We start from the raw sequence: 16,019 nt of genomic DNA on the forward strand, positions 1-16,019 counted from the left end.
CTAATTAAAAACTTTCATCGAATAAATAATCTCTTAAGCAGGTTTAACGGATTATTAATAAATTTATGATCTTGTATATTTTTGCAATGCTATCTATTATTATTACTTTGATTTGATTTAATATTGTGTAATTTTTTTTAAATATTTTAATTGTTTAATCTATCAAAATTTCTAATTTAATATATATTTTAATTCAATGTTCAACACATCTTCACTATTTCTTTTTATCTTTTGTGTAATAAAATGCATGTTTGAAAGATGATTCGGAGCTGTTTATGCAATGGGCGTCTACAAAACCCTATCCACCAAATATATTTTGCCACGTTGCAACGATCGGCCGGAAAATATTTGGAGGTATCACAATGTTTTGCTTCACCACCGAGCGCTGATGACTTATAAACACAAATTAAGCACATGAAGTCAGTACTTGCCCAGATTCGAACCCATTTGCCGAAATAAGCTTATAATAAATAAAAAAACTAAAACAAAATGAATGATTTGGTTATTACTCATATACACGAATAACAACAAAATTATTTACATAAAATATTATCATAGCACCTAAAAAAATCAGGTCTATCTCTGCTAATATTATACATATTAAAATCTGTTTAATTGGTCAATATTGAGGCAAGTGGCCAATTTAGTAAACAGTTAAGCGGTTTTTATGTTATACCAAATTAAAACCTAATTATATTTATTCTGATTTCTCTGCAGCTATAAGATTTTTTCTCAAAACATAAGATTGAAAGTTTAACAGTTAGCAATTCCTTTTTAAAGAAGGTATAAAGTTCCTTCGTAAGTAGCAGGTTTCTTTCAAAACTTAAAAAAAAAAGTGAACTACTTATTCTGATACAATTATAACCAGCATAATATTGTTGTGTACACAGTTACTTTTATTTAAAAAAAATACACAAAGTTGAAAAAAATTATTAACTCTTCATTATGTAAATTTTATTACGTACGTAAGAAGTATTAAACATTACCTTAAATGGTGAGATCATATTAAATCTATTGTATTTATTTTTTAGTAACCGAGACAATTTTTTTCTATCTATAGATCACTTGTATATTTAATATAAAGCAAGGAACCGTATTCGGTTCAGCAGCATATCGAATAAAAAGTCTCATGCATCTAAAAGTGCAGCGCCCCCACCGCAAGCAATGATTAAATCACCGCGTCATTCCCGTGTAGCGGACACATATGATTTAATGGTCGTCTAACGTTGTTTACGCTTTACGATAAGCGGCATGAGGGAATATACAGAACAGAATTAAAATACGTGACCGGTAGTCTAATTAAGATACTAATCATCTTTGTAAAAAAAACGTATTATGTGTACGACAATTTTAATCAGAAATCATTGTAATTGTTAGGAAATTAAGCCGTTTTAAAACGGTGCTAGCTTTTAGCGAGAAACTTGTTATCGAATACTTAAAAGCAATTCCTTTTATAGTCAAAAAGCAATTTCGACCTCATTTAAAATTATAAAATGAAATAGAAAATTTAACACTTATAAAATAAAACTACTAAAATTGATCAAAGCGATAACAATTTAAAATGCGTCCACATGATTTTTTTTATCTAAAAAAGCGGTATATTTAAGTATTAAAGAACATTTCAATGTGAATAATATTCAGATTTTAATTGATTATTGTTTTCTTAAAATGTAGGTCAAATTTAATCTTGTAGAGTCTCTACAAAATTGTGTAGATGTTTTGCGGATGCTTTTAATTGTGCATCTAAAGTAATAAGTTGTGTATTTCTGCTCTACGCACCACAGCTGGAATCGTTAATGAGCCAACGCAATTCAAATCAACTGATTTATAAGGAATGAGTTATTTCTCTAGAAGCACGTACATTATTTATATATTCTAACAGCCACTCAAGTATTCAAATTCATAGGCCAGAGATAAGTGTAGCGAATGTCTGATATTCACCTGAGGGGGAAGCGTTTGAACACTTGAAGCAATTTGTCTATATTAAAATTTTATTGCATGAGTTTTATTGGTTTAAATTACCACTCGCTATTACCCACCAACGTTTGTGCAAAGACCACTCCGTTTTAGTAGCAGCATAAAGTTTTACTGACTGCTCCCGAGGTTCCGGGTTAGAATTTCGACTCCGGCCGACATTATGTGATGATTTATATGACCATAGACGTACATAGGTTATGTGCGTGGCAATGTGCTAACAAACTTGGGAACTAATATGTTATATCCCCTGTACATGCAGCACTACATTGTGTAACTTCCACAACTTAATAAATATAGCTGTTTTGAGTACCCACTGGGTGGGACCTAACCAGGCGGTCTTGCACAAAGCTCTAACCCTGAGTGACAGTTCTGTTTTTAAATCTAGTGTTACAATTCCGAGCCATAACCATAACCTCCCTCCGGTCGTATCGGATCGCCTGCCTATTGGACTTTGATACTGAAGGAACAGTGAAATAATTAGATTTCTTTGAGACGGCCGCCGTTGCTTAAGTCGGTCAGGAGAGCGACATCATTAATCATCGTATCGTTTACATAGGGCGTTGGTTTACAAAATATATCGTTTGTGTAAATTGAATGTAACTCATATAAATTTGGAATGAAACCAATTAAAAATTCGATGTAAACTTACTTTATTCGTACCACCTATCTCAAACCGTTTTACTTAAATATTTCGACGCCGCCGTGTTATTTGATCGTGGGATCATCTTGAGACCTAAAGCACCCACGCTTACTTTTACATTTAAATAAACGTGTATGACAGAGTGAAGTGATAAGTAAATAAATTATAATTTACTTATAATAAAATTATCTTATGTATTTGATAAGTGTTATTTGAATGGAACTGATTGTTGATTTTACAAATGTATACGCTAACAATAAAATACATTAGTAAACTCGTAACAACATAAAAGCGCCTAAACTCGTGACGCGATGAACGAACTAAATGAATGTACACTTAATTAGCCGTTATACTATAAATTTTAAAAGCAATGATAAGGTCCCGTTGGCCGCTCACTGAAAACAGTGCTCGCTGGTAATGGCGCCTTGCGAATTAAGCTTAATTAATTCCTCCTCGCGTAATGTATTCGCGGGAACGGATTTGGGCAGGCTATCGCTATTCGTTATCCGCTCACGGAAACGCGACACTATTCGCGCATAGTTTTGCGCGTACTTCAACACGTATTTCGATAGTATAAGAATTATGGGTGGGAATTACATTTTTTTTTCTTTTTACAATATTATTACGTTGCTACTACTTTTTTACAGTTGTTTAAACTTTATTTATACCAAAACAGTAAAAATGTTTTTATCGTCCGGTCATATTATCATTTCTCACCTATCCAATGGTTTATTGACAGCTTAACCAGCGTCATAAATAAGCCCGTATCAAGCGTGTTCTACTTTTTCAATGAAGCTACTTTGTAATCGAGATTTTTTGCGAACTAATTATATTGTATTAATTTTTTTCTATTCATGATTTTATATGAAACAAGACCGCAATGTCATTGGTACAGAAACGTATTAATTAAATTAGGAAAGATATTGAATCGGTTTAATAAATTTTATGCAATATTTGTAAGACAGTCTAGTGCAGAGCAATGTTCGCAGTTCTACGCGTAAGTGGCCTTTGTTTATGTTACTGTATACGCAAATGGAATGAGGCTTGTCGACAAAGCTGCGTGATAACGGGGCGTTTTGTAGGTAATTAAGAGCGAAATGCGGATTCATGGGTTTTACTTTACGAAATGTGCTTACGGCTTAGTGCGTCTTTGTTCGAGTGTATCGCAACATCTTTGGTTATTTGTTGATATTTGATACTTGAAGCTGTATTTCCGCTTATTTGATTTAGCTGCAATTGACTTCATTTCATTTTATAGTTAGTTTGTTTCAATTTTGTAGTTTTATACTATCGATATTATGTTAATTTGTGATGAATTTCCGGTCAAAGTCCTTTTGTATATAAATTAAGTTTTTGGATTAGTTATAAGTATTATATAATATTATTATACTAATATAATAAGAAGTCTTGTTTGTTTCTTTTTTGTTAATCCTGGCAAAAAATACTGATCCGATTAATATGAAACTTTTTGAGATACATATAATATGTAAATTTTCTGTCGTAGTTAAAGAGAAAATTGTCAATACATGCACTTATGAAGCATACGCTGCCAAAACTATAGCGAATACAAAAAACACTCTGAAATGTCTAAAAAAGTCAACGGCAGCAAACTTATATAATTTATAGATAATTCGAAAAAAATAAAACGACAACTTTCTGTAATTTTCACAAAGTATTAATTCCTATCAAACTAAATAACATTCTAATTTTAACGTGTTATTAAGATTAATATTAACTTTTACACTTTGTAACTCAAAGGTCAAATAGTATAGACGAGTGACGAGATATTCGCGTGAAAAATAACGTGGATCGCGTTGTTCAACGCATTAGCACAGCATAGCGAATAGATCGGTTGTCGAATATATCACATTGGTTAATAAATATCTCGAGATTCCTAGTTTCACAAGCGCGAACGCGCTAATCTCAGATACCAAAGGTCTTATTTGAAAAAATATTTAAGATTTATTTATTTATTTATAGATATAGAAGATGCAAGGCTATATAAAAGTGTGGCTCCAAACATAAGGAGCGGACAAGTCAGCTCGTTAAATCTGACCAAGTGCAGAGATTTACATATCATAATTAGGTATGAAACGACTGTTTCATACCTAATTATGATATGTAAATCATAATATCCATGACTATGGATAACACAAAATTACCTGGGTACAGTTAGTATAACATCAAATGAAAATATATGATACTTGACCTTTATTAAACAACATAAATCCACAAACAATAATTACGGCACCGTCGTTACATTACAGAACATTATGACCTCATATTATGGGCTGTTATATATTACGTGATATATTATCGCATCGTCACTTTAACGGTATATTGAATAATTAATCGATAGTTTATATGCAAATGAGCTTGCGTCGATCCTTTCGTGAGACGTCAATATAGCACAGAAGGTTAGTTGCGGATCACGAAGCCGTAAAGAGACGATAATCGTTCGTTGTAGAGTCGGTTACTTCGTGTAAATTGTTATCGGGTGTCTGGCAGTAGCTGGCGCCCTGCGGTACTCACTGTCGAACTTTTGTTATACATTTTTTTCAATTTAACGACGAACATATTTTACATATATTTAAATTGGTTATATACTCATAAATGTTTTGCTCATTATAGAACTATTCATAATTACGCAGAAATGTACCAACCCACAAGCACTAATAAAATATATTCCTATCTTCTTCAAACTTACCTACATAGAACTTGTCTTTAATCTCGGATAACAATAAAGAATTATAATTGTCGATTCACTAGATACTTTTTAAGCCCTATTGTGATGTATTTCATAAAAAAATATCGCCTAAGATATCGGGAAACATTCACACAGAAATGAATAAAGTCGAACTGATAACATTCTTCTTTTTTAAGTCTAATTTATGAAAGCTTAAAAAATGTATACAAGCATAGAATTTCACTGATCATATCTTCTTATATTTTGCTAAGTTTTGTTATTTATGTTTCAAAACTGTGAAAAACTTCAAATTGATGTTTGTTCAATGTCACGAGCTAATTAGCATCGTTGCGATAGGAGAGCGATGCGTGTAGAAATTAATTAACTTACCACTTACGAATAAATAGAAAAACAAGCACCAAACGTGTTTCAGTGTCTTTAAATAAATCACTTATTATACATTCATATATTGATATGGACTGAGTATGATCTTTGTAAACCGCTAGTTTAAATCCAAGCCAGACCAATGATATTGTATGTACTGGTTAAATGTGCCTGATTTAGGTTAGGTTAGGTTAATTATTCATACGTTGCTCAATTGTGAAGAAAAACAACGAGTAGATTGCTGCATGTTTGGTATGAACTCTGTCACACAGTATCTACAAATGTAGATACGTTGTTAAATAACAACGTGGTGATGTTATCTCCAAACGTTTTGCCCAAGTACTTAGTACTTTAATTTTACATAAACCGTTGAATAAACTAACTAAACTAACTATTAAACACACTTAGAGAAACAAATGCTAACAGTTCTTCTGTTCACAGCATACTTTGACCGGTCACAGCGGAAAAGTGATGGCAGCAAAATTCCTCGGCGAACCCACTAAAGTAATCACAGGCAGTCATGACCGTACTCTCAAAATTTGGGACCTTAGAAGTAGAATGTGTAAGTTGTAATGTTAATCATGTTATAATTAATCTGTCAATCATATGCAATCTCAATAAAACCGTTCATCTATACAGATAGTACACATCGTTTAATCTTAATCAAGTATATTGATAGAAAAATGCACATACTATAAAGAAAAGTTAAAAAAATTATGTTCATTACTTCAATAATGAACATAAATTTTGTTTTAAATTAACACTAAAAGGCACCTTACAGGTCATTACGACAATTTACTTAATCGCAGGTAACGAATAACTATGCCTAAGTAATTTCCTACATCAGATAGTTAACTAATTAATTACTGGAGTAGTTTGTCTAACTTAGTATCTAATCGTTATTTAAATCTTCCTTAATCATTCGGTGACCATTTTAACGAGCGACTAGACACGGCCTCACTTTACTAGCCAGTAAATTATCCTAATTTCTCTAAGGATAGTAATTAAGGCACCAACACGCTATTTTCTCACGTTATTTCTTTCCGCTACTTTGTAGAGCATAGAACCAATAACGTGTTTGTAATAAGTAACATTGCATTTCTTGCGATTTCTCAATGTTTTTTGTTTTCAGGTACAGAAACAAAGTTCGCAGGATCATCTTGTAACGATCTAGTGACGTCAGACGGTGCGGGTTCTACAATCATCTCGGGACACTTCGATAAACGAATACGTTTCTGGGACATACGCACGGAAATGTCGGCTAATCACATCATGCTCCAGGGCAAGGTCACATCACTCGATCTCAGCAGAGGTACGCATATCGTAATCACTGTTATCGATCTCTGCAAGTTAATCAAACACTCGCCGTCGGCACGATTATTGACGGGAACGAATTTACTTCATATCAAAATGGTTACAAACAATCTCTTCAAAAATACTCGTTAATATCTATAGTACCAAACTAATATTCAGAGATAATTGAATGCACAGTATATTAGTATCGGTATTCGTGTCAGCACAACTACGTGACGGGTATGCGATGCCCATTTCCGTTACGCGTGTCTCGATCAATCCCTTTTTTGTCAGTAACGGTTCGTCCGGCTCACGAAACAGTGAGATTGATACCTTCAATCAATCGAAGTGCCGGGACATCACTGGCTGGGCAAGTGATTAAATCACGTCGATACCATCGTCAACCACCTCGTTGACGACCGCCGCATCAATAGGGAGACTATTCACAGTTAGATGTCACGCACGTCCCAGATCAACAGAAATTGACCGCATACTACATCCACGTAAACCAAAATTATCATCGAGTCATTTAATTTTATATATATCGCTCGACAAATTATTTTAAGATATAACATGAACTTGATATATTACACTAAAAAAACATATCCATAATCCTCTTTATGATATAGAACCTAATAAACTACTTCATATCTACTTTTTCGATCTTATTGCGCAAGATAAATCACTTGAATCGGATGACTTCGTTCGCATAATTTTGCAATCACTCTTGCATCTCAATGATGAATTTTTTTTTTTGGTGTCCGTTACACTGATTATCATTTTTTTATAATATAAAATTGACGGGCGTAATGAACTGGGTGGGTGACAAGATGTGTCCAAAATATACCATACGGTAGGTTTGAATAACGGTCTCAGGTTTAATTATTGTTTGCAATGTCTGTGATTAAACTTCGTTAAGGTTGTTTAATTTAAACCGCTATGTTTTAATTTTATATAATTTTACACACTTTATTTAGTCATAATAACAGAGGTCTTCATACGATCATAAAGTTTCATACGACCATAAAAGTCATAGTGAAATAACATATATGTTTTGCAAAGATAATACTCGTTGAAGAGTATTCACTTTTTATAGAAGATGTAGTAACTGAACTTTATTTATTGTGATTTTGTAAATTGCCCATATTTTTATATTCATAAATACTACATGTTTTAATGTCTGTCCGCCTGTTATGCTTTCATGGCTAAACCATTGAACCGAATTTGATGAAATTTGGTATGAAGCAAGCTTGATCCCCAAAGATACATAGGTATCCTTGGCAGGTTATAGAACCTAGGTTACTTTTTGCAAAGAAGTTTTTTACGGGGATTACAAGTGAACGGGCAGAAATCGTTACATAAGAAAAGATCCTTATGCTCCTGATTCAGGCGACATTTCCGTATCTTTCCTTGCCTCTTTCAATTTCTATCGTAAACGATTTTATATGATGTTATTTAAACTTATTGTCATAGTTTTCATGTGAAATTTTTAATATCAATTTTGACATTGCTACTTCATTATTTTTATACGTTGTTAATTTATTTTATCGTTTATGTTATTTGATACATAATAAATGCTCTAGCGTAAACAACTTCTTCCAACCAGGTGTCCCACGATGCCTCTTGTTTATTTATTTATACATAAAGTCTACGATAGAACCCCTGAAACGCGGGTCTGAATCTGCGGATGAAATCTATTATTATATATGTAAAAATATAATCTGTCAACGTTACGATTATCGTGTAAAATGTCTCCTTACTACGTACGTTTCTTTTCTAACTTGCTTGTAAAGAGATTTAACTAGTTTTAATTGAGATGACCCTAGGGTTTCCACATGAAACATTAAAATTGGACCGGAGTACACTGAAATAACAGTTTGGCCGCGGTATCTCAAAAGTCGTAAAATAAATTGCCTACCGGCTTACTCTGACTGACAGCTTTTTACCAAGTCTTAGTACGTAATTTAAATTACGGTAACTGACTTTTATTTTTAAGTTGTTTAACTGTTTTATGGTGATATTTCTTATACATTTAATGTTTTATTATAAACCATTATAACTTATAATTGGCTATCGACTAACACCGATACGGAAACATTGGTGTTTTATTTTTGAATATATTTAATTAATCGTATCCTCATTGAATTGAAAAAATCCAACAAAATATAAAAGCATTAAGAATTAAAACATTTCATTGTCTATTTAACTCTAGAGATTTCATTCCTTCTTGTACTATTGAAACATCCAATAAAAGCAATACTTACAGGTGCTATGAGCAATGAAATAAGTATTAACTATTAAAGTTTATTAAAGATTTCATAATTTATTTTCAGATAGCAATTACTTATTGGCGTGTGTTCGAGATGATACGATACAGCTTATAGATTTGCGGATGAACACAATAGTACGATCTTTCAGGTAAGATTTATATAACATAATAATTAATGTTTTATCTTCGACCATATTCTGTTATCTACTACGGCTAAAGCCAATTTTATATACTCGTAAAATGTAGTCGTGCAAGACACTCCTAGACAGATCAAAGGTGAAATCGTTGGCTATTTAAATTAGTTAAATGTCACTTTTCTTTTCTTAGTAATTTTATTTTATTGATCATTTTAAGTGTCAACAGTTCATTCACATAAGGAATTTTTTAAATCTATTTTACAGTTACAACTTTTTATAAAATTTTATAATAACCATTTATTTTTGACTAATATATCGTAATTTAAGTATCTATAACTACAGAAACGTATGTATAATATTTTATCTCTGAAGTTGTGACAAGGATTAAAGGAAATTAATTTGATCGCTGTGTCTGATTCGTCTATGTTTGTTCTTGAACTTTGTCTATGTCTAATATTATAATAATTATTTTTTGACATTGGGCCAATATTGTTCGCAGTCACGAGTCTTTTAAGGTGGGTTGCGACTGGTCGAGAGCTGCTTTCGGACCTGTTGGACGACTACTGGCTGTGGGTGCAGCAGATGGAGCTGCATATGTTTGGAACACACATTCAGGAAGACTGGAAGCGGTGCTGAAGGATCATACGTAAGTACATTGCCAACGACAAAACATGTATGTAGCTTATTTAAACCAATTGGAACCTTAAGTAATTTATTCTACCTACAATATCAATCATAAATTAGTTTCGAAGAAAGAATACAATATAGAACTGGATATTATTTGAATCTTTACTTCAATTTCTTGTAACGTCTTTGTAGAGTGTTTTACCGTAAGTATATTTATTGGTACACATTGGTCTCAAGACTTGCTTCACTAATGTTTTACTTGATGTGCATTTTAACATAACGTAAATAGCATTTAGAACATATGATAATTATCTATTTACAGTTGCAACAGACAGTACTGGTGCTGTTATGTATACACTAACCGTGAACCTATTAGTTGACATGAATATATTTCCTTAAGCAAACGTCTGAGCCCGTAATGTTTACATTTTTATATTATTGAACTTAGAAGTGTCGCTATACAAATCTGATGAAAACTACACTTTATTATTAACTTATAAGTCATTTTAAATTTCACCTTCGTTTTTCTTCAATCAATTTTAATCGGCCATCGAGATCTTTATCTCCAAGCTTGCATTTCAAATTGTAAACAATAGTAGATAGCGGTCGTTGCATTAGTTTCTTTAACGATCTATGTGAAGAAATAAACGAAAACATAATATTCATTTCAATAAGGAATTACATAAAAAATTGTGAATTATATCGCATTACTCTGTTGCATTTGTTTTTTTTTTTCTAGTATGAAATTTGTACTGTGTAATACTGCAAACGATCGTAAGACCACGTGGGCGATTATTGCAATTGAGTCGATGCTAAACTAAAAATTTGGTATTTATACATTTTTTTTCCATGTGTTTCAGTAAAAGTCGATTTTCTTTCCGATCAACATTGTTACATTATTCGATTTTCTGGAAGTACCCACATAATGCCTTATAGTCTAAAACATTATTAATTGAATAAATCAAAGAGATTCCATCGCATAGAAATCGTAATTCTACCGATAATACTGAAAAAAGTTGATAGTTGTTCTTTTTATCAATGAAAATAACTAAGAATACCAACTTAGGCCTTTTTTATTACAAATTTACATTCGTGTTCTCTATGAATCCAAAACCTTCTATTCCATGAAATATAAAGACAAAAAAAATCATTCATTAAGCATACCATAAACTAAGATTTTATCAAGTTTTTTTTTTATTAATATGTTCTCTTATATATTTTATCTTAATTCAATAATTTCTTCTCTCATACATTAATCCTTTAAGCAAGGGACTGCTTTAACTCTTAATAAACTTCTCAGCTATGAACACGAATGATAATCCAACTACTTATTGAGAACGGATGTCAGGTACTAGTTTCTTTATCTCGAGTCTTAGAAACGAAATGCGAACTTAGCGAGCTTAACTTTTTTCTGCGACTTATTAATCTAAGACTAATGTCGAAGAAATTAAGCTCATTCATAACTATCTAATCGCACGTCAGTTTGTCTAATGAAAAAATAATTTATAAGTCCGTGTAGACATTTCTAATTTTAAAATTTAAGACGGACCTGTTTTCGTGCGGAGTAATAGCCTGTGACTTTGCGAGAAAAATGGAAAACTGCAATTTTTTTTAATAAAAAAATAATACAATATTTCTTCGACGAAGCCGTAAATGTAACAATGTTTAATTGTGACGCGAGCAAAAAAGGCAATTTGTTCTTATGTTCAAAGCTGAGTCTCCAACCTAGGCTTGCCCTTTTGACATGTAATAATGTTTCAGCGAGCACATTTCTGACCTTGAATTTAAAACTAGAATTGTCTTGCTCGTGACATCGTTTAGTTGTAACATTTCGCATGGACAATTGAAATCGTGAGGTCACCATTGGCCCGGGCTGTCTCACCACTGCAAATTTCTCTTTCCCACAAAACATACCACCGGTGGCCGCGTTCGATTGGTGTTAAACATTATACACACCTGATTTATGCGCTAAGGAATATGATTACCACCCATTGAATTGATGATTTTCTTCGTGTCATATATTTATGTTTCTGCCAGCTGGGGTATAAACTAACACGTTTTAGCAATTTGTCATGACACGGGTACACATTTTTAGATATATAGAAGAAATGTTGCCGTATTAACATTTCTAGTATACGTGTGACATACGGACTTTAGTTTGTTCATCATGAGATAATAATTTATTTTGGAATTGTAACGGCTTTTTATATTTCCATAATGTAGCCGTTATTATATCTTTGGCCGTGCCTAAATCTGAATTGGTAATTTTTACTTTCTAGTGATGCATCCCTTTTAAAATAGTTATTTTATTTGTGACTTTTTATCAGTTAAGACAAAGTGAAACTTTTATAAATTTTTCAAAATAAAACTTTCACCGTGATATTTTTACAAATAAGGAACAATTTCTGCGTGAATATTTCGCCTAGTAATCTAGTGCTCGTATGTTTTCTCAAGCGGTAAAGTTGCGCGTTCATCGCTCAAGTCTGATCCAATGTTAAACAAACATTTCTACAATTTTCCTAATAATATAACTCTTTGTACCGTTCTGTCATAAATTTTAATATTATCTCTCTTGATGGAAATCAATTTGAATGGAACAATTTCGAATTAGAGTAAGATGAACAATAAAGATTGCCCGCCTTTTGGCTCGGCTATTGTTCCGCGTTTCATAAGCGCATAACCGAGAGCATAAAATGGTTTTACGTCCTAGGTCCAAGTTCAAGATACAGTCTAATATTTATCTAGATACATTCATTAGTATTTTTGTCGTATGATTAACAGCAATTCGTGGCATTCTACTGGGTGGTGGTCCACGTTATCCTCAGTATAATTTTAAACGAATTGTTTGAAATATTGTATAACGTCGCGAAGTTTTATATTAATCAATCTGATGTATGCATACAATGACAAAATGTCTAAAAACTCAAGAATTATTTTATGATCTACCAATCGCAGCTTTATAAATATTGAATAACATATATTATAAAAAATAAATTCATCCAAATGAAATATTCAATATATAAAAGGTATACTAAGTATCGGTTGTGATAGTTCAATGTGCTATTTCAGATACGAAGGAGAAACTCACACAAAATTAAACGGAACCCAGAACAATGAAACGTATGTACTCACGAAGTCGTTACTATCAGTGCTGAAGGTGTGCACGCCTCCCCTGCTGATGATCTAAATAGAGCTTCGCAATTTCATACATTTAATCAACAAAGTGTAAAATTGTCTTACTTCAAATCTCGAGTTATTTAATTAAATTGCAACGTTCAAAATAAGCCTAGTCAAGTGCGGAAAAGGTCATGAGTTCACAACAGAGTGGGCTTTGAATTTCAGTTGGTTTGATCGAAGCTAGAGTGATGGCGTCCGACATTTCCGGATATGTACAATAGAGCAGCGACGTCAGTATGATCGTCGTGCTCGAGCATTTAAATGTTATCTTTGTAATACTCGCTCAGTCCTGTCCGCACGCAGCATGTGGCCGCAAAATCAACGGGAACACATGCGACACGCACTTAGTGTTGTCTTTACGAACATTATGATATATTGCGGTGCCCCGACGCCTTATCGCCGATTTGTATCACAGGAGATAGCGGGCTGCCTCCTGGGGAAATTATTAAGCATAATAGCTACAAGACATCGATAAAGAGAGATGTACAGTCCGGCCTCAGATGTGGGACAGGAATTTAGCGCTACTTTAAAGGTTAAACACGCCATTATAGAGTTTTATTAGTACCCATTATTATTACGCTCCTAAATATTGTTATTTATTATCATAATTATATTTTAAGTGGCGTATTTAATGTTATTTTATCAATATTATTAAAATGTGAAAGTTTATATCGGGTACATAAGTAAAAGATTGAGTTAATTTAACGAATTAATCAGTCTTTATTACTTTATTTTATACTGGATCTTAACCCAGAATCTAATCAACTGCCACTATAAATCTGTGCTCACTCGTACAATCGACAGCATTACGTTTGTCGTTGATTGAGTACATTAAAGTCAAAATTTTAAAACGCTATAATCTCGGTGTAAATCGCGGCGCAGTTAACATCTCGTAGTGATGTAGAGTTTCTTTCTACTAGATGTTAGAGATAACTACGATCTCGCGTGCCGCGAACTCGACTCGTATTATTATTTCCTTGGTAATTTAATTTCATTTAGTTGGTAATGAAATATAATTATAAACTTTTAATATATAATTAACTCATAAAATACTATTAAGTAGATTGATAAAAAATGTTACTATAACTTTTATTTTAAATAAAAAAGTGACATGAGCTGTAATTATAATGGATTACTGTTAGAGAGAAAACTGAAAAAATGTTAAGATCAAATCAAATAGTAAAGGAATATATTACACACCGCTTTGGCATATTTAAGCATAGTAAAAATAACATTATTAATATTATAAATGTGAAAGTTTGCGTGTTTTGATGTTTGGCACTCAATTGCGCTCTAACGACTGTTTGTTAAATTTGGCAAATAAATTAAATGCATTGTTAAATATAACAAATGTTCTTTTCAAAAAAAATATTGTAAAATATATATTAAATTATTGTATAAATTTAGTTGATCAACTTCTCAGTCGTCATTTTACGAGATCAATTTTATTTTTAATACAAAGCTACCACCGGTTCGGGAAATATATTCTACCGAGTAGAATCAGCAAGAAACTTAGTAGTTACTGTTTTTCAGATATCAAAAAAACGCATATGACAATAATCATACACCATTATATTTATTTATCCCGTGTAGACATTAACAAACACTAACTCTAAGCTCTTCTATTATACTATTGTATAATAAATATAATTAATTTAAAAAAATAACATAAGTGAAAATTTCAAATTAAATGAGGAGAATGTCCTAACTTTATGAAGTCGAAAGCTACGTATTTATACAATTTGGTACTATTTTTGTCAAAACCATCGAGGTTATTTGAAACTACATGCTGTTTTTGTAAATATTTTGTAAGGATGCGAATGTATTCCTTTTTACCAAAAATTAGCCAGGGCGCCAATATTTGTAAGATCATAAAAAGCCCATCTGAACGATTTTGAAGAGTAAATACCGTTACCCCAAAGAAATATACTTTTTTTTATATTTAGGGGTTTTGTCATAAGCGCTTACTAGATATCATATTAATAAATCATATGCAAACATAAACAAATCATTATCTCAAAGGGAGTAGAGGCGTTAGCCTTAGTGAAACGTTTATGCCTGTAAATATTACACTAATATAAAAATTATATTATGGCCTACTTGCCGTAAGTTTTTATACTCTGCTGTAAAGTTGACATCCAACGTACGTCATAAAAAATGCTTCACGCGCACAAGGTCAGAGATACTGGATTAAACTGAAGACCTTCTTTAAAGCAGAAGACAGACGACTTTTGCCTAAATATTATGACGAAGGTTAGAGGTCATGAGATCCTATGTAAAAGTCCCTAGTTTGTACTATATAACTTGAATGGAATTCTCTATCATAGTCCGGAGTTAAGAAGGAAGTGCCTCCGTGAGCACTATTGGCCCAGCGATTGATCTCTCAGGTAATGTCGGATTGCCGTCTCATCGAACTCTGAAAATGAGGGAATATATAGTACACATGAATTTGCGCACATCTCCTGCGCAGTTCTCAATTTTACGTTTAAAAGGCTAATTTGCCAAATACGATCAACAGAACACCATCATTGTTATCACTGTGTACAAATGTTACTTATCATCTATAATTACATTTTCTTCGTACTCGTTGTTAAAATAAACTCTAAACAAACAGAATTTTACCGTAATTCTTTAATCGGTTGCAACTAGCGCAGAATACATTTTATAGATGTCCTTTACGACATCGCCCACATTCAATTAGCCAAGTTCATATCTCAGCTCTTAGACATCCTGTGGGTAACGACCTAAATTTATTACGCTGTATAAATATATTAATAACTTATATTAATTAAAAATATATTTAATTTTTAAAACAAATATCAACCCTGG

The 16,019-nt window shown here is 32.3% G+C and overlaps 1 protein-coding gene across 2 annotated transcripts in view; it reads left to right on the top strand.

The window, feature by feature from the left end:
• The window catches only part of LOC113392898 (autophagy-related protein 16-1), a 126,150-nt gene that overhangs the window by 97,043 nt on the left and 13,088 nt on the right, over positions 1 to 16,019 (top strand). For both annotated transcript variants that reach the window (XM_026629512.2, XM_026629513.2), the window contains 4 exons: positions 6,129 to 6,249; positions 6,820 to 6,999; positions 9,314 to 9,398; positions 9,886 to 10,032. In XM_026629512.2, coding sequence (XP_026485297.1) covers positions 6,129 to 6,249; positions 6,820 to 6,999; positions 9,314 to 9,398; positions 9,886 to 10,032 — 533 coding nt within the window. The remainder of the gene's footprint in view (positions 1 to 6,128; positions 6,250 to 6,819; positions 7,000 to 9,313; positions 9,399 to 9,885; positions 10,033 to 16,019) is intronic.

The sequence above is a fragment of the Vanessa tameamea genome, chromosome 12 (assembly GCF_037043105.1).
Source record: "Vanessa tameamea isolate UH-Manoa-2023 chromosome 12, ilVanTame1 primary haplotype, whole genome shotgun sequence".
NCBI lineage: Eukaryota > Metazoa > Arthropoda > Insecta > Lepidoptera > Nymphalidae > Vanessa > Vanessa tameamea.